The following is a 17,400-nucleotide window of genomic DNA, read 5'->3' as shown; positions in this document are numbered from 1 at the left end:
CCACCGTAGTACGTTGGGCGTATACTTTTGTACGTTTGGTGTACTAATATCTAGGGGGAAACCCCAATATTTAGGTTTTGGGGCCTACATAAGCAACATTATGAGCACCAAAACCTCTCTTACCTCAGCCTCCACATATTACATTCGTCCTCCCCAAACCCTAGCCTCTCCTTTGTGTGTTTAAGCTTATTTGGTGTGTTCTTGAGTGTTTTAAGAGGAAGGTGGTGCACCAACGTGTTGGAGAAGAAGACCAAACTTGTAGATCTAAAGTTAACTTGTGCTCAAGAAGCTCCAGAAGGTATAAAGTTTCAAACTTTATGCATATATGCTTAGATCTCATAATTTTACTTTATTAGAAGTATTCCTTGTCCCAAAAGCTATAAGGTTGTGCATGTTATGTTTTGGACGAAAAGGATTGTCCTTCTAGACTCCTTGATGGACCTTGAATGATAAAAGCGAGGTCCCATTAGTTGTATGAGTCCCTTGCATGAAGAAATAAGGTCTTAATGGATTATGGCAAAACATTAAGAATTTTATAGACGTCCAAAGTGATAAAGTTCACGACTTTATGGATCCTAGGTATGTTAGGTCTCTGGATCCGAAGTTTAGATTAAGTGCTTAAGCCATTAAGCACTTAACAAGGTTTTGGCAAACTATTGAATACGCCAAGCGTAAATCCAATACGCCCAGCATACTGGGTCAACCACCCCATGGTGGTTACCATTTGGTCAAGTACGCCCCACGGACCAGAGCAGTACGCCTCGCGTACGTCCTTTGTTGGTGTAACGCCCGCAGATCCGGGCTAGTCAATTTAAAGGCAATAGGGGTCAAAAACAACTTTTCGACAAAAAGATTATTTAGAATAAATAATCTTAACCAAGTTTTAGAATATGTCACAAGGTTTCCGTACATATAACGAACGCCGAAATCCGAGTTATAACGAAGAAGTTATGACCCGTCGAAGTTTCGCGTCGGAACCGGCACGGCATCGGGAAGCGTGAATAGTAAATTTATGATAGAGAGAGATTTAGCCTTAGCGCTCTAAACGAAAGTCGTAGAATATGTTAAACTAAGAACATCGATAAAAAGAACGCCCAAATCTGACTTCGTATGAAGAAGTTATGATTTTTCGAAGTTTCGGATTAGCGGTGTACAGCCCGAAATTCGAATTTTAGATCGATTGATTTTTAGCCGACACAACCTAAACAAGAATCGAAGATCTCGTTATTAGTAGCGTAACGATAAAAAGACAGATGAAAATGGACATCGGATAAAGAAGTTATGAGATTTTAACGGACCAATCCTGTCCCGGCCTGTTAAAAATATAACTTTAAAAATAAAGTCAAAATTAGCCGACGGAGTCTAAACGAAAGTTGTAGAGTACGTCTCCACCTACGCGCGGATATAAAGAACGTCAAAAACGGAGTTCGTATGAACGAGTTACAAATTATAATAGCATATTTACGTATTAAAATAAAGTATAAAACATGTATACGTACACATATATATACATATGTATATATCATTAGAAAGGTATCGACAATGCGGTCATTATAAGACTAATGTTGAGTTCTTTCGACATTAGTTTAGTACAAATATCATTAAATCCATTTAAAATAGTATTATAGAGGGGTGTTTAGTTGTTTATATAACTATAAGGTTATTAAGTAATTATGGAGGGTAGTTTTTGTAAATTCAATTACTATAAATAAGAGGCTTGGGCTCTCATATTTCTTGCACCATTCTCTTGATTCAAGAGTCTTTCTCTCCTTATCCCCCGAGCATTTCGGTCCCTCGTGATTCGACTTCTCTTTCTGTAGTTTAGTATAGTAAGGTGAGCGCTGAAGCGCTGCACGAATCTTTCTTAGAAAGATTCAGCGACGAAGTTCTGCCCCTGCAGAGCCCGACTCCTAGCTAAAACCCCCTTGTAAGTAAGTTATGCTTACCTTATTTTAATATAGCTTATATTTAAAATTAGTATTGTTATTATGAACTTATAATAAATACTTGGGCTATTATTATGGGTTATATAAGTATTTTTTTTTACGCTTATATAATAATAATAATAGCTAGACTATTAATTAGTCTCGGCGAATAATAAACTAAACTCTAGTGGTAATAATACTAGGTTTCGTCGAAGAAAATTCTATTTAAGAAGCGAAGCGCTGTCTGAGTTCGGAATCACCACCTTCTCAGGTGAGTGCATGGTCCCTTTCATCTTACACATAGATATGAAGTATTTATTATATAATTTACGTGTTGTGAGTGCATAGTCTCTTTCATCTTACACATAGATATGAAGTATTTTATATAAACTACGTGCTATGTGTGCATATTATCTGAATACTTGCTGTCTATGCTGGATGAACGTTTTATACATGTTTTAAAGGATTTAAACTGTATACGTATTTTATATATACGAATATGTTGGGTATGATGATGGGTAGATAAATGATGATAGATAGAAGATGATGTGAGTATACATTCGCAGCTATAGACTTAGTGCCTATGGGACAAACACCGGTAGCTATGGACTTAGTACCTGTTAGACGTTGGTAGCTATGGATTTAGTACCTGTTGAACATTGGTAGCTATGGACTTAGTACCTATTAGATAAAGACTGGTAGCTATGGATTTAGTACCCGATGAATAGACTATAGCAGCTATGGAATTAGTGCTTTATGAACGAACATTGGCAGCTATGGATTTAGTGCCAGTCCTAGAACCCTGGAAGTAAGGGACTTCGGAATAAACGAATGAAGAATAGATGACTCTTAGGATAAATCCTTAAAGAGTAAAAAAAAAAATAACGGGGATGGGTAATTGGGTTGATTCTTTGATTGAACATAATAATTATATTATTGTGGGTTGAAAACCCTATGTACTCACCAGGTTTCCCAACCTGACCCACTCAGTTTATTTATATCACAGGTGTTGATACGAAGTCACTTTACACTGAGAGATTTAAAGAGATGTAGATCACTAGTGTAAATACATGTAAGTTCTGTTTATGCTTATGTTTCTGTATTAACGATGACATCCCAAACGTTTTAAATGAATAAAAATACGTTTCTTCGAAAATGTTTTAATAACGTATTTATCGTGTTTTTCTGGGAACAAATTCCGCAACCTTTTTATTAAATGAAGTACTCTGATTTTTATAAAGCATAAACAAAATCGGTCTTTTCTGGCCGTGAAAATGGGGATGTCACAGTTGGGCTTTTGACAATGCACTTTGGACTTTTGGGGATGTTATGGGCTAAATGGGAATTGGGCTTTGTTGGACTTTGTCAATAAGATATTTTGGGCCCGGTACTGATAGTGGATCATGGGGTGAGGCCCAACTAGGAAGTTGGGCCCAATTTGGTAAATTGGGCTGATAATGGGCTTTTATATGGACTTTCAAGTCAAGGACTGGGTATTTGGGCCTTGGCCCAATAATGAGAGTGGAATTAATAAATAGTGTGAACATTTAGTCAAGAAGGTTAGTTTGGGTATTAATTTGGTGTTTAGTGTGTAATAGCTTGGGATTCTCGGTGAGACAACAGTTAGAGATTTGCAGCATTTCGGCGCTACTTGCGAGGTGAGTTATCCTCACTCTATCAACAGGTTCTAAGGCACCAAGGCCGACCCTTTGTGGATTGTACCCGGTTATGACATGATATGTTTATTGATTACATCCTGCTAGTTAGGATGGTGATATGCTTATGTGTAGTGACCTGGTTAGGTCAATGTTCTGGTTATAGGATGATGCTATGTTAGTGACCGGTTAGGTCTGTATCCCGGTTATTTGGATGTTGCTATGATTAGTGATTTGTTAGATCGGTTTGACTATTATATGATATGGGCTAGCGTATGATATTTATGTGCACATGTTTGTTTGATTGGGGGTTGGGTTGAGGTCGTCCTGCTTTGTGATGTAGGCCAACATACCCAGTGAGTGGTCCGGATAGGCTGTAGGCTTGTGAGGCGGTCCAGTCAAGCTGAAGGCTCATGATACATGATGTTATGTATTTGTTGTTATGATATAATTTTGGTTCTTTGAGGTTGGTATTTTAGGGGTAGCTCACTAAGCTTTCGGGCTTACAATTTCAGTTTGTTGTTTTAGGTACTTCTAGTGATCGTGAGAAGGCGAAGGCATGATCGTACCGCTCCTCCTGTTGTTATGATTTCATGATTTGATAGTGGGATACTCTGATATTTATTATTTTGAAAACAGACTATGTAATGTTAAATGGTTTAAGTGTTTTGAAAAAGTTTAAATTTGACATGATTTTTTTTATGGGTGTTACAGTTTGTACCACAAAAGGGTAGAGAATCTGAAATTAAAGAGAAAGAATGAAAGATTTGAAGTAAACACTACTAGAAAAACAGCCTTTTACGACGCTCATTGCGCGTCGTAAAAGGCTCAGACAATGCGCAAATACGCGTCAAGGAAGGCCCTGTCATAAAGAGAGACGATGCACATTTACGACACTCATTTACGACGCGCGTTTACGACACGCAATGCGTATCAAGGAAGACCCTGTCATAAAGGAAGACGACATGCATTCGCGTGTCGTAAACTTACGACGCGCGTGTTAATGATACGCAATGCGTATCAAGAAAGCCTCTGTCAAGAAAGGCCATGTCATAAATGAAGATGACTCACATTTTTTGCGTATCGTAAATTTAAATGTTTAAAAAAAATAAATTTATATATTTATTAATTCTTAAATTAAATTTGCATTTAATTTCTCATAATAAAAATAAAATACCATATACAAAAAATACAATCCATTGCATAATATAAAATAAAATTTCATACTCAAAAAATAAAATAAATTGCACAAATTATAATGTCATACAAAGAATCATTCAAATGTTAAACAAAAATAATACATTACTAACATGGGTTATACGTTCCTATAAAACTAACAAATAATCATACAACTCTTTTTCTTACTGGAAAGGAATGCCAAACATGATTACAAGTCTCCCTTAATCTTGATTACTCACCTGCTTAAGTAGAATGTTGTTGTTGAAAAGGTTACCTAGCAACAGAGAAAAACATAACACCTCTCCCACAATCACAACATCATTTACAGAAAAAGGGTTGTCAATTAATTTCATTAAGACTTTCATTCAATCACAAAAATATTAAATAAAAGGGTGAAAAAAATAACTTACTTTTGATAAGTTGATCTCCCTTAGAGCAAACACAGCTAAAGCATTGAACAAGACCATATTTCAAAATTTGTAAATACACAAATCATAATACGTGATGTTGGAATACTCACTTTGAGACACGAATACGAGTAGATTAGCCTGGATACATAGGAAGTAAAGATGGAAGGTGCCAGAACTTCGGGGTCATTGGGTTGGTTCCTTCCTACTCGCACATACCAAGTATCTAAAAACAAATAAATTTTTCTAAGTTTTTTTTCAAATATAAACTAAAGCATATATTCTATATAAAACAGTCACACAAAGGAAAAAGAAAAAAAGAAAAAAGTTTATGTATTACAGAAAGCCATGTTTTGCCCTATGATGGGATGGTGGTGACACTGCCATGATCCAAGATCCATTTGCGGGCTTTGGTGCATGCACCATTCAGACCACCATCCAGACCTTCACCTAAACACATGACCAGTAATATACAAACACATGACCAAGGGCTTCATGATAACAAGATCTTCTAGAGCTTCTACTTTGTCTAGTGATAAGGTGTTGTATAACATATCAACATCTTAAAACTCATCAACATCCTCCTGCAGATGAAATGGTTTGCGGTGGTTTTACTTTTAGATGCTTTGTGAAAAGTGAAAATCACAAGATTCTTTTATCCTGAATTTGACAAGGTGGTATAGTGGAGAGAACCTCAAAGAAACTATTGAGAAAATGTGTAAAGGAAAAAAGTATATGATGACCTGATTTCGTTCCACATAGTCATCAATGAAGTCCTTAACATCATTGACTTGTTCAGGGCTCAATTCATCATTATCCAACCTTGATTTGAGATTCCAGCTCAGACACCTAACCAATAATAAGCATTGTCATATATAATGTCTAAATGGGTAACCAACGACTAAGACATGCTTGCGAGGGAAGAGTAAGAAGAAAGGAATACAAATGGAAACATAAATGACCTTCTTAACATATTAAATAAAAACAATAAAAAATAAAACAAAATAGAGCTCACATTTTTGTTCAACAACTTCAATAAATTGATGAGCTTCTTCAAAGACCGGACTGATGTCTGCTTCTTCTTCATCACCTATATGTTCATGTTCATCATCACAACCCGTTTTTTATTAAATAAAAAAAGGAAAGATTAATTAATCACTTACAGAAAAGTTTTAATACTCAAACAAATCTGCCCGTTGAGATTCAGCCTGCCCGATTTCATTAGAACACAAACACAATCTCGGTCATGCATTTAAAACAAATACGTCGGCCCAAATTAGTGTTGTGGGCTCACATAAATCAGATCAGATAATGGGCTCAATGTCAAACAAAGGTAACAATTCAAAACCTAATCCAATCGTTATTAAATCATCTAATAGTGAAGAGAACTTAGGCCCACAAGAGATTAAATCAACCACAACCAAATTAATTCCAGCCTTGCTAGTGTACGCACCTCTCCCACACAATGTTTTGAAAACCGGATCGGACGTCGAACCGGTCGTCTTACTGGGTCGATGGTCGATGGTTCAGCTGGTCCGACCAGTTGGACCGGTCCTAAAAACCGGATATATATATATATATATATATATATATATATATATATATATATATATATATATATATATATATATATATATATATATATACATGTGGGTGGGTGTTTTATATATGGATATTAAATATATACGGAATGTATGTGTGATATAAATATATGTGGTTCATATATAAAATGTGTGAGTGATTTATATATGTATATTAAATATATGTAATGTGTTTGTGATTTAAATATGTATGTAATATATAATGTGTGTGTGATTTAAATATATATGTAATATATTAAGAGGCATGTTGTGTAAAAGTGTAAAGGAATTGGAAGTATATTTGAGGAATATGGAAGCATTTTGAGGCATCCCACATCGACAGGGGAGAAAAGGTTAAAAGGAATATGAAGTTTATAAAAGGAGCCTTACGAGCGTTTGGAAGAATAATAAAAAATCTCATTATAATGGGTTGGCTCTCATAAGCCGGCCTGCTGCCTTGGGCTGTATATTAAAAAACCAAAATTTTGATCAATAAACTGGTTTTACTTCCGGTTCAACCAGTCCGGTTTCATCTGGTTTTTAACAAAACCAGTGGTTTCAAGCAGTTTTTGTGTGTTAAAAAACCGGTAACCTGACCGGTTGAACCGGCTGGTCCGGTCCGGTTTTCAAAACACTGCTCCCACAGCCAGTCAATCCTTACCTCCAGTCTTCGCTGGAGCAACCACACAAGATCTCTTGGTTTGAGGCTGGGTATTTTGGCACAGATCTCTTGGTACGATTTGCAATTTCACCACAAGACTCGACATTTAATCCACTTAGTGTTGTATTGGAATCTCTTGATAAAATTACCAAGTCTGCAAGGAAGTGGGTTGCATTCTGTAAGCCGTTCTTAATAGAACCAATTGCACCAGATTTTTACTTCTCTCAAAACAGTGACTACTTAAGAGTTAAAATCCAATCATCCTTTGTGAGGGAAGGCAGAGCAATGCAATGGGATTATAAGGAAAAGGTGCTATTAAATGCCCTTGGAGCAAAAGATAAAAAAATCCATGTCTAATTCTCACTTTCCTTGGTCTGTTTGTGATGTTGCTACTGTTATAATTAGAGAATTGAACAGTAGAGGTGTCTTTAAAATGGTTCAGTCTCATGTCAAAAATGTCAAGTCCGGATTAAAAAACATAATCAGAATCTTCATAGCAACAAGTTATGATAACCATAAAAACGTTGTACACTTGGCGTTTGAAATGGTTGAGAAGATAGCTTACGAATATAACAAGCATGGCAGACAAAATTACCAATCTACCCTCAGCTCCGGAAACTCACAGCGTCATTTCATAAAGCTTTTGCAAGAAGGTAGCTTACGAATATAACAAGCAGCCATAAAGGATTCCTAACCAAAAAAAAAAAAAAGAATTTAACATCAGTGGAAGTGAGAATAGAAGACTTGTTTTATTTAATGTAAAAAGACAAAAATAACCTCAAAAGAGTCATGAACTCATTGAATCCAAGTACCACCATCGCAGCGATAGCCCATGGAGGTGGTAACCAGTTGTTCTTGCGTTTATTATCTTCCTGAAAAAACCATGGCAGAAAAAATTACCAATCTACCCTCACAATTCAATCTAAATAAATATCAAAGATTTCAAAAGAAATACCTGGGAAGCAATAGCTTGAGTGATTGTATATTCGGTTTCTTTTTGAAATTGGCTCGACAATGATTTGCAGTTTCTTTTTGAAATTGGCTCCACAATGATTTGCATTGAACAGGAGTTATGAGTGTTTTTGTAGCTGGAACCTGAATGCAAGTGAATAAATAAAATGCTCAAAAGAAAACAGTAAAAAAAATTTCTTGTGGGTAGTTTTATATAAGTAGAACATTATTATAATAAGAAAATATTATCTGTTGCTCAATCTCATTCATCTGATTAATCAAATCACTGGCAAACGTAACCCCTGCTATTTTTCTCCCTCTCACTAACACTAAAAGACGTTTTTGTCCCTTGAAAACGAACCCTTGCTAATACCAAGTCCCTATTTTCCAGAAGTTGCTTTATCCTGCAAAAAACAAAATATGTTAATTTTGTAGATTTTTCTACAATACTATAATAGGAAAAAGTAGAAGTGTAATAAACAAATGCTTGTCCTTATGAATATACAAAGGCTATGGAAATTATATTAGTGACAACATTAATAACTTTACCTGCATTTGAAGAACATCTGGAGGTGGCATCTTTTTTATGTGAGGGGTTTGTTCAAAGTAACCAACATGTGAATGTCAGATTATAGGAGAAATTTTAATAGTTGCAAGTCCCACCATCAGAATGACCTTCCCTACAATGACAAAACAAATTGGTTTAGAAGACAGTTGACTTTTATGGTCAAACATGTTACAACATTAATATATAAATACCTTAACCTCTCACAAAGACGAATCAAAGCATCTGACCCAGTTCAATATGCAACATCTTATCATAGAAGCATTCCATGGTGTCACACAGTCTGCAATTTGAAACTCACATAACTCTTTTAATGAACACGCATCTATTAATACAGCATAGTGGCCCCCACCAGCTGCCAGCTTCCTCACTTCCCCCAAACACCTTTTTCGATTATTCATCAGTCAAACCTTCAAGTCAAATGAGAGAGAGAGAGAGAGATACCAATCAAATAGAGATGGGTACCAAGCATAAGTGCATTTCTGGTTAGCTGCTTGGCCATAACTGTTATAACCCTAACCATGGATTTTACCATCTTGTGTGCAAATAAGTTTTTGAGAATGTCTACAAGCAACCTGTTTTACACCAAACGGAAGGACCAAAACCGATGGTGCCTGCTATGCGTGTATGCAAAGAATCAAGAAAAGAAACATAAAAAAAAAAGAATTTAAATAATTGACTAACAGGAAGACTTACTGGATCAGTTTATCTATATCAAAATTGATTTATTTCAACCTTTTACAAAGTCAAAAGCATCAAAACAAAATAAAACCCACCGATATTAGAATATGAATGAATTAGGGCTCACCCGAATATGAGATCTATCCATTCATATAAATGTACAGAGACATGCTCACTCTCAAGATCCATGTTATGCTTATGCACAAAATCAACAGGGTTTTCATCCTAAGGAGGAAGCTTAACACAATCGGATGTCATCGATGGAGAAGTGCAAAGTCTCTCTCTCTCTCTCTCTCTCTCTCTCTCTCTCTCTCTCTCTCTCTCTCTCTTCTACAGTTTTCCTGAATTCTAAGTACACATAAATCGATTGAACATCGATGGTCGGCGTGAGCGACGATTGAACATCGATAAAGACTTACATAACAGATGAACCTTCAATTAAACCTTCGATAAAGACTTATAGTTGCGGCGATAGTCGACGATTGAACATCGATGGTTGGCGTGAGTGGGAGTCGAGCAAAACCAGCGAATCAATTGAGCAGGGAGAACAGATTGAGGGAGGGTTATGTGATACAAAATCGAAACCCTAGTTCAAGCAATAGTCGATTTTGTGGCCTAATAAATGTAAAGTGTTCAATAGCTTGTGAGAAATGAAGCGATAGAGATCGATCTATGGAGGATGTGGGTCATTCTTTGAGGGTTAAAAAAACCGTAGTTTCCTAGACTTTGTGAGGATGAGTTTTTCTAGTTTTTAGATTCCTACAAGGTATTAAGGAGTGGCGGAGAAGCAGATCGGAGAGAAGAGAGAAAGAGGGAGAGGGGAGAGTATACTGCGAAGATGAAAGATAGAAAGAAGGTAGAAGAGGGGTTTTCAAAATTTTGGGGATTGCGTTTCCCCCTCTACTAAACGCGTGTTTCATTAAAATTATAAAGAGACATGTATAGAGGACGCTCATTTAAAATAAAGCGCCCTTTGTGTTTTTAATTTCTTTTCAAGAGACACTAATTTAAGGGCACTCAATAATGCATGACATAAATTCTTAAATTTTTTGAAGAGATGACAATTTTTTAATGTCTCTCTCATTTGCGTAACATAAATCAATGAGTGTTGTGGTTTGCGCATCATAAAAAGGTCTTTTTCTTGTAGTGAAACTAGCAAAACTATATGAGAGTTTCATTCCTTGGTTCTGATTTTTAGAGAAGAAATAACACTCAAAGCTCAAGAATTTCATGATTAAGGGGCTACAATGGTTGGTTTTCGGATGCACTTGAGAGAGTTTTGGAGAGAGAAATAGGTTTCATGGAGAATAAGGGAAAAGTTTGAGTGTAGGATATATTCAAATGAGTAGTATGGAAATAATTTAAGGCAAGAGATCTAGAGAGAGAGAGGGGGGAGAGAGAGATGTATGTGTGTGTGTGTGTGTGTATATATATATATATATATATATATATAGAGAGAGAGAGAGAGAGAGAGATGCCTAGAGCCAAATTTTTAAGAGAAGAGAGGATCTCATTGGTAAAGGGAACCCTCATAAAAGCCTTACATTCAAATTTTATAATACTTGATTTTTGTTTTTATAAAAATTCAAGACACATTTTGTAAACTTCCAATTTATTTCATGGTTTTTATTTAAGTGTTTTGGCCTCAAGAAAAATGTCATACATCTTGTAGTTAACTTATTATTTTTATAAATTAGTTAGTTTATGATTTGAATTTTACAAAAATCAATTTTATATTTCATATAATTGAAGTAAGGATTCATAATATAAGAATGTAGGATTAGATGATCCTTGAATTATATTTTTGCATCATAATTCAAATTATGAATTGTATGAATACTGTATCTAATTTGTACTTAAATCGTATTATAATTCAATTAGTTTTCATTCGCTAAAATACTTAAAATAGTTAAGCATTTTGAAATGTTCCAATTGAGGAATTAGGGTATTTAACTTACACTTTGTTTTGATCTACCGAACATGCTTTTGTGTTACGTTATAAGGTTGATCTTTGGCACTTTATAACCTAGTTTATGTATTCACGTATCCATGCGAAGGTTCAGTGTAAGCTAAGTTAAAACTAAATGTTCAGAGGGATCTATTAACTTGTGACCTAATTCAACTTGTAACATCTTGAACTAAGTTATGTTCACACATGAAAGTGGTGAGGTTTGGGTTTAACCTGAGTATTGACGGATTTCACATCATCATTTAATTTTTCTGATATGGGTTCATTGCCATCATCTAACTCTTCACCACCGCCATTTCCATTCTCTAAAACCATATCTTTGTTGAGTGCCTACCTCACAACACCATCCCAACCACCATAAAACCACCTTATACCTCCACTCCAGCACCACCACATCTCCTATTACCCACCAACACCACCATCACCATTTGATTTTCGATCAAAACACAAATGCAACCAAAAGGGCACTCTCTTGTTTATCATTCAACTTACCTTATCACTTAGACCTATAACCCAAAATCAAAGGGAGTGGCGGTTGTTCTCGACCAATGTAAGTATGCCCGTTACGTATGGCTTGTACGTACCATCGATCTAAAGAGAAGGAGAGGTTGCGACTTCTATGGGAGCTTTAACTTCTCGTCAAAAGTTTATGAAACATGAACCTTTTATTGACATGATGTTTCATATGAAGGCCATAACTGTGAGAGAACAATGGAAAAAGGATGATGTGTAGTGGTGCAATTTTAGATATTAATGGGGTGTTTGGCTTAACTTTTGAATGACCAAAAATTCTTTTAGAAAAAGATCATAGGCAAAAGATGTTTGATAAAAGACTTCTAAAAACTACTTTTGGATTTTGCAAAGAAGGAAAATCAATTTTTTGGAAAAATTAGGAAAACCTAACTTTTTGTAACTTTTTCAAAAAGATCTTTTGACCTCTAAAAAGCTAAGCCAAATACCCCTAAGGCAATAGAAATAAGGGAGGAGGAGGAGAAGGAGGAGGAATCAATGAAGGAAGAGGGATGAGTTGTTGACGTGAAGAAAAGAGGGGGTCGAGTTAGCGACAAAGGGTCTTACTGGTGGGAGGCTTGGAGCCGATGGTAGGATTTGTTGGGTGAGGGGGAGGTGTGGGGGTGTTTTTACTTTGTTTTTTTTTAATATTAAGTTGGTTAAAAGAAAATATAAAATATAGTAAAAGGGGTATAAAAGTCAATATATATAGGTCCAGACCAACCACAAGACCGAAAAATATTAGGCCTAAACTTGATATTATAGAAACTACAAGGTCAATGCAACACACCGCCAACCTTTTGGTGCCTCTCATTCACAGTTGTGTATAGTTTTCAATTGATCAATTGATCACGAATTTTCAGCTCAAACCTATTATCCCCCACCCAAAATAAATAAATAAACCTTTGAAGTACTTTTTCAAGAGAAAGCGAGCTGTAGTTGCTTGAATCATTCACAATCGTGGCCAGACCACATTACGTAAATTAACTGCATTTGCACAAGAATAGGTGATAATACTCAAACAGCCAAATGTTACAAACTTTACAAGGTCATAGTAAAGACGAGGATGCATAAGTATATGATATGTAGCGATAGTAATTAAAACAAAATAGATCTAGGAAAAGAACCCAAAGGTATCAAGAATGGTAGTGTGAAGCGGGTCACTCAAATGGGTTACCCAGTTGTTGAGCGGGCCCTTTCCGGTAGCCGCAGCTTGGACAGCAAACCCAAGAAACGCCACCATAGCAAGACGAGCATGCTTGATCTCCGCCAGTTGGAGAACAGCTTTCTTTTCAGGGTCAGCTGCCAAGTTCAATGGATCGAATGGACCACCTGGGTAGAGTCTTTTCTCAGGTTCGAGTTCAGCGTTCCTTTGAAACTCAATGTATCCGATAACCAAAACCTCGATCCAAATCAAAGTAGTGATAGAGAATGGTAACGGTTGTCCAAAATAAGATGAACCATCGATTAGTTCCACCTAAAAGAAATCAAATATCAAATAAAAACATTAGTTAATAAGTTCCTTTGTTTCTATGATTGATAAATGATACAGATTAGGTTATACATATGGTACCTTTCCAGCGTCTTGCCATGTAACACCAGTCACCGATTCAACAACAAGCGCACCAAGGGTAGCCAACATAGCCCATCTCCCGTGTATAAGTTCGCACTCCCTGAACCTCTGAAGCCCAAACACCTCGGTGTATGGTTGGAAAGGAGTCGATTTCACGTCCTCATTCTCGAACCTGGTTCCGATCACGTCCCCAGCCAAGTTCTTAGCCAAGTTTTGATCCAATGAGTCCAAATCAAACTGAAGATACTCAGCGGGTTTACCTAGACCAAATGGATCAAACCCGTAGTCTCCAACCAGGCTTCCATCGAGATACTCCGGCGCTTTTGCACCTGGATACCATAACGGCCGGTCGGATGTGACGGGTTTGGACACTTTCTTAGGTGCTGCTTTCTTCTTTCCGAAGGAAAACCGGGCGGTGACTCGACCAGAACTGGAATGCAGTTCCGGGAGACGGGTTCCCATGAAAGAAGACGTGGCGGCGGCCGCAGCTGCGGTGGATGCCATGACTGTCGGTGATGGAGGCTACTGAGCTCCGGTTTGTCGTAGGTAAGTGTGGGTTCAGGTATGGATTTGGTTGTTGATGTATAGAGTTGGATGGTTGTTCAGGGGTTATCTAAGTGAGGGTTTGGTAACCGTTGGATGAAGTACGTGAACCCATCTGACGGATGAGAATGGTTACGCCTTATCTATAACCCTTATCTAGTGGTGGGATTGGAGGATGGTGGTATGTGGTTCACATGAATTGGAAAAAATATATGTGGCTACTGTGACCAAATGACCAATAGTTAACGTTTGTATGAATATCCTGTTATCATGTGGTTTATTGCTTGTGTATTGTGTATTGTACTATGTAGTTTTTTTTTACCCTTTTCAAAAAATACCTTATTTTTTAAATTATAATCATTTTTTTTTGACAAAATTTCATATGTCAAACTCCTTTTCAACTAAAATAAATACCAACAAAGTTTTTCATGTTTCATCATTTTCAGAAATGACTCGTTTTTGGATCATGATAGAAGATATCGTTTTGGCTTGTGTATGGATGATCAACAAGGAAATAGGTCAAAGTCACTACCGAACTAAAGATCAAATTTTCGCCAAATAAAAAAAAACAGATGCAACGTACAGTTTTATATTGTGTTTCATATTGTCTTTCTTAGAGCGAAAATGATGAAGTTTTGTTAGTCAATGTTCTTCAAAGTTTCCGTGGAGAAAGTAACCAACCTTTCTGATTTATAGAGTTTTGACAAGTTATGAATGGGTGCGAAAAATGAAATCCATGTCAAATAAAGTTGTGTTATTTTGATGTTTTGATGTTTCTTATTTTTAAATTTAAATGTCTTGTGTTTTTATTTAATTTCAAGCTCGTTGTCTTTTAATTAATTTCAAGTATATTTCTCTTTTTAATTTTAATGAAAAATTAGTTTTATATAAATTAATGTTAGTTTTAAATAAAAGAAAAAATATATTGTGGCAAACCACTCTTTTTAAATGACAAGATCTTTAAGAGATTAGTAAATATGACGTAACACTCACTTGACAGCTAAAAAATATGATAAAAATAACATCACTCCTTCTAACCTAATAATACATTTAGCTTTTATCATTCAACACAACATCTAGCCTAATAATACATTTAGCTTTTATCATTCAACACAACATGAAAATCAACATTAATAATACATTTAGCTTTTATCATTCAACACAACATGAAAATCAACATCAATTATTTGTTAATGTGATGTGCTCTTGAATTAGTTTGGTGGTGATTTTGCATAATGTCCTATGTATGGTTTGGCTTAAAGGAAGAAGAAAGATAAATTATAAGATTTCGAGTGAAGAACAAATCCAAAATCACCCGTCATTACCAAAAAACCATTATAAGAGGCAACCTTTTAATCGTTCAACATTAAAAGTTTTTGGTATGCACTATTTTACCTCAATTTTGCTAATTTAGCTGTTGGTAGTCTAGACTCAATTTGCTTTGTATTAGCATTCGTATCCTTGATATGAAGCTTATCTTGGTGATTTCCTTAAATATCTTGAAGCAAACCGTTTGATGAGGAAGTTATATTTTATTTTTATATGATATTTTTTACAAGAAAAAAAAAAAGAAATTGAATATATATAATCCATTGCAATAGAATACTTTTATTATCTCGATATTTATTATCTTCGTTTTGAGTGTTACATACTTAAATTAGCCCACGAATATCTCATCCCCCATATCGTCTCCGTCTCTGTTGAAAATTATGAAAAGCACGTAGAAGTTCATCTTCTCCAAAATCCGGCCAAAGGGTTTCAGTGAAGTATAGTTCAGTATATGCCAATTGCCACAAAAAGAAGTTGCTCACTCTAATCTCTCCACTTGTCCGAATAAGAAGATCAAGGTCTGAAAACCGCATCGAGTTCATACAAAGTTCATTATCGATCATTAACTCATTGATTTCTTCAGGTTCAACCTCACCATCTTTGACTTTTTGGCAGATGCTTTGACAAGCTTGGACGATATCATACTTCCCACTGTAATTAATCGCTATAACAAGATTGAATCGTGAATTGTTCTTCGTGGTGTTCTCACAATGTGTAATGAAATCTCGTAATGATTTTGGAAGCTTATATACGTCTCCAATGACAGAAACTCGGATTTCGTCCCTGTCATCAGAATTACATTTTGAAAGTGGATTGAAATTGATTGAATACTTATTCTAAGCGGTGGGAATTACCTCGACATAGAAGCAACTTCATTTTTTAATGTGCTTTCAAGCAGTCTCATTAAGAAATCGACTTCAACCTACCATAAACACAACCAATCAATCGACTGAACCCACAAAAATTCTGATGAAATTGGAATTCAATTTCAATATTACACATACTTTGGGTCTTAACCAGTTGTCAGATGAGAAGGCGAAGACTGTAAGAACTTGGATTCCCCACTTACGACAAAGATCCACCACGACCTTCAATGCTCCGACACCGGCCAAGTAGCCCGCCTGGGGCATCAATCCTCGCGACCGAGCCCATCTCCTGTTTCCGTCCATGATGACTGCAACGTGCTTCGGCATTAACTCGCGATGGAGTCCCACCGGAGTAACAATCGGTTCCTCCGGCGAAGTGATTCCAACTCCGTCATATTGGTCGTTGGTGAATACATGAAGACGGGGGTTGTTGGTTGATAGAGAGAAGGGGTTTGAAAGGCAATAGCGAGGATTGGGCGAGGAAAGGGAAAGAGATAGCATTATGATTTATGAAAGAGGGTTTTCACTTTTCAGTTTTCAGGGATGCAGATTGGAGGGAGTTGAAGGAATAACCCGACACGACGTCGTCCAGCCCTTCGCCCATGGTTAATTGTCATATATGATTTTATAACACTCCTTATTTTATTTTATTTTATTTATTTTTTAATTTCTATTTTTCTAATTGTTTATTTTTTGTTTTATTTATTTACATCGTAATATTTATAAAAAAACATATAAATTAACAACACATGTAATTTAATTAAATCCTAAGTTAAAAATAACATTTAAAAAATAAAAAAAAACATTACAAAAAAAGCTGGAGAAAATATGATACTATTAAATTTAAAAAGTATAATAACGATACACTAGTCATCGCCCAAATATTTTTTGTCAATCTTTTCCTTCATTTTTCGAAGCACTTGAACTTGTCTCGGTACCATATTTTCCTCGCTTGTTCAAAGAATTGTCAAACCATTCGTCATTCGATCTTCCTCCACTTGCTAAC

The 17,400-nt window shown here is 35.9% G+C and overlaps 3 protein-coding genes and 1 long non-coding RNA gene across 9 annotated transcripts; 1 reads left to right on the top strand and 3 right to left on the bottom strand.

Annotated features, from left to right (window-relative positions):
• Nucleotides 1-4,799: 4,799 nt before the first annotated feature.
• On the bottom strand, nt 4,800-10,510 carry LOC145047816 (protein ROOT HAIR DEFECTIVE 3-like). Of its 6 annotated transcripts, XM_078996180.1 has the most exons (14): nt 9,118-10,510; nt 8,908-9,038; nt 8,363-8,762; nt 8,185-8,279; nt 7,973-8,097; nt 7,408-7,561; nt 7,137-7,208; nt 6,330-6,374; nt 6,182-6,256; nt 5,910-6,015; nt 5,507-5,750; nt 5,280-5,392; nt 5,170-5,204; nt 4,800-5,033 (listed from the first exon to the last, which is right to left on the bottom strand). In XM_078996180.1, exons 3-5 carry the CDS (start codon nt 8,465-8,467, stop codon nt 8,040-8,042), a joined length of 258 nt encoding a protein of 85 aa, XP_078852306.1. In that variant the 5' UTR covers nt 8,468-8,762; nt 8,908-9,038; nt 9,118-10,510; the 3' UTR covers nt 4,800-5,033; nt 5,170-5,204; nt 5,280-5,392; nt 5,507-5,750; nt 5,910-6,015; nt 6,182-6,256; nt 6,330-6,374; nt 7,137-7,208; nt 7,408-7,561; nt 7,973-8,039. The 6 variants fall into 6 exon arrangements, with proteins under 6 accessions (XP_078852306.1, XP_078852305.1, XP_078852309.1 ...); XM_078996179.1 differs by lacking the exon at nt 7,137-7,208; XM_078996183.1 differs by lacking the exon at nt 7,137-7,208 and having other exon boundaries at nt 5,507-5,616.
• A 2,565-nt stretch (nt 10,511-13,075) lies between these two features.
• On the bottom strand, nt 13,076-14,230 carry LOC145047815 (chlorophyll a-b binding protein CP29.1, chloroplastic-like). The gene is made up of 2 exons (XM_078996178.1): nt 13,657-14,230; nt 13,076-13,560 (listed from the first exon to the last, which is right to left on the bottom strand). Exons 1-2 carry the CDS (start codon nt 14,158-14,160, stop codon nt 13,198-13,200), a joined length of 867 nt encoding a protein of 288 aa, XP_078852304.1. The 5' UTR covers nt 14,161-14,230; the 3' UTR covers nt 13,076-13,197.
• A 1,561-nt stretch (nt 14,231-15,791) lies between these two features.
• LOC145047813 (dehydrodolichyl diphosphate synthase 2-like) lies at nt 15,792-16,895 on the bottom strand. Its single transcript, XM_078996177.1, has 3 exons — nt 16,533-16,895; nt 16,383-16,450; nt 15,792-16,311 (listed from the first exon to the last, which is right to left on the bottom strand). Exons 1-3 carry the CDS (start codon nt 16,893-16,895, stop codon nt 15,873-15,875), a joined length of 870 nt encoding a protein of 289 aa, XP_078852303.1. The 3' UTR covers nt 15,792-15,872.
• On the top strand, nt 15,910-17,099 carry LOC145047814 (uncharacterized). Its single transcript, XR_013682458.1, has 2 exons — nt 15,910-16,046; nt 16,144-17,099. It is a non-coding gene; the product is annotated as an uncharacterized LOC145047814 (long non-coding RNA).
• Nucleotides 17,100-17,400: the final 301 nt, after the last annotated feature.

Source organism: Lactuca saligna, chromosome 5, assembly GCF_052625555.1.
Source record: "Lactuca saligna cultivar CGN05327 chromosome 5, ASM5262555v1, whole genome shotgun sequence".
Classification (NCBI taxonomy): domain Eukaryota; kingdom Viridiplantae; phylum Streptophyta; class Magnoliopsida; order Asterales; family Asteraceae; genus Lactuca; species Lactuca saligna.
The sequence above is the reverse complement of the archived record's forward strand: the minus strand, read 5'-3'. Positions and strand labels throughout refer to the sequence as shown.

Coding starts and splice junctions, on each gene's coding strand:
- LOC145047813 (XM_078996177.1), bottom strand. CDS start 16,895: ATGCTATCTCTTTCCCTTTCCTCGCCCAATCCTCGCTATTGCCTTTCA. Junction 16,451..16,532: donor ACAACTGGTTAAGACCCAAA/GTATGTGTAATA, acceptor TGTTTATGGTAG/GTTGAAGTCGATTTCTTAAT. Junction 16,312..16,382: donor GAAGTTGCTTCTATGTCGAG/GTAATTCCCACC, acceptor TTCTGATGACAG/GGACGAAATCCGAGTTTCTG.
- LOC145047816 (XM_078996180.1), bottom strand. CDS start 8,467: ATGCAAATCATTGTGGAGCCAATTTCAAAAAGAAACTGCAAATCATTG. Junction 8,280..8,362: donor CTCAAGCTATTGCTTCCCAG/GTATTTCTTTTG, acceptor TGGTTTTTTCAG/GAAGATAATAAACGCAAGAA. Junction 8,098..8,184: donor GAGTTCATGACTCTTTTGAG/GTTATTTTTGTC, acceptor TTTTTTGGTTAG/GAATCCTTTATGGCTGCTTG.
- LOC145047815 (XM_078996178.1), bottom strand. CDS start 14,160: ATGGCATCCACCGCAGCTGCGGCCGCCGCCACGTCTTCTTTCATGGGA. Junction 13,561..13,656: donor CATGGCAAGACGCTGGAAAG/GTACCATATGTA, acceptor GATTTCTTTTAG/GTGGAACTAATCGATGGTTC.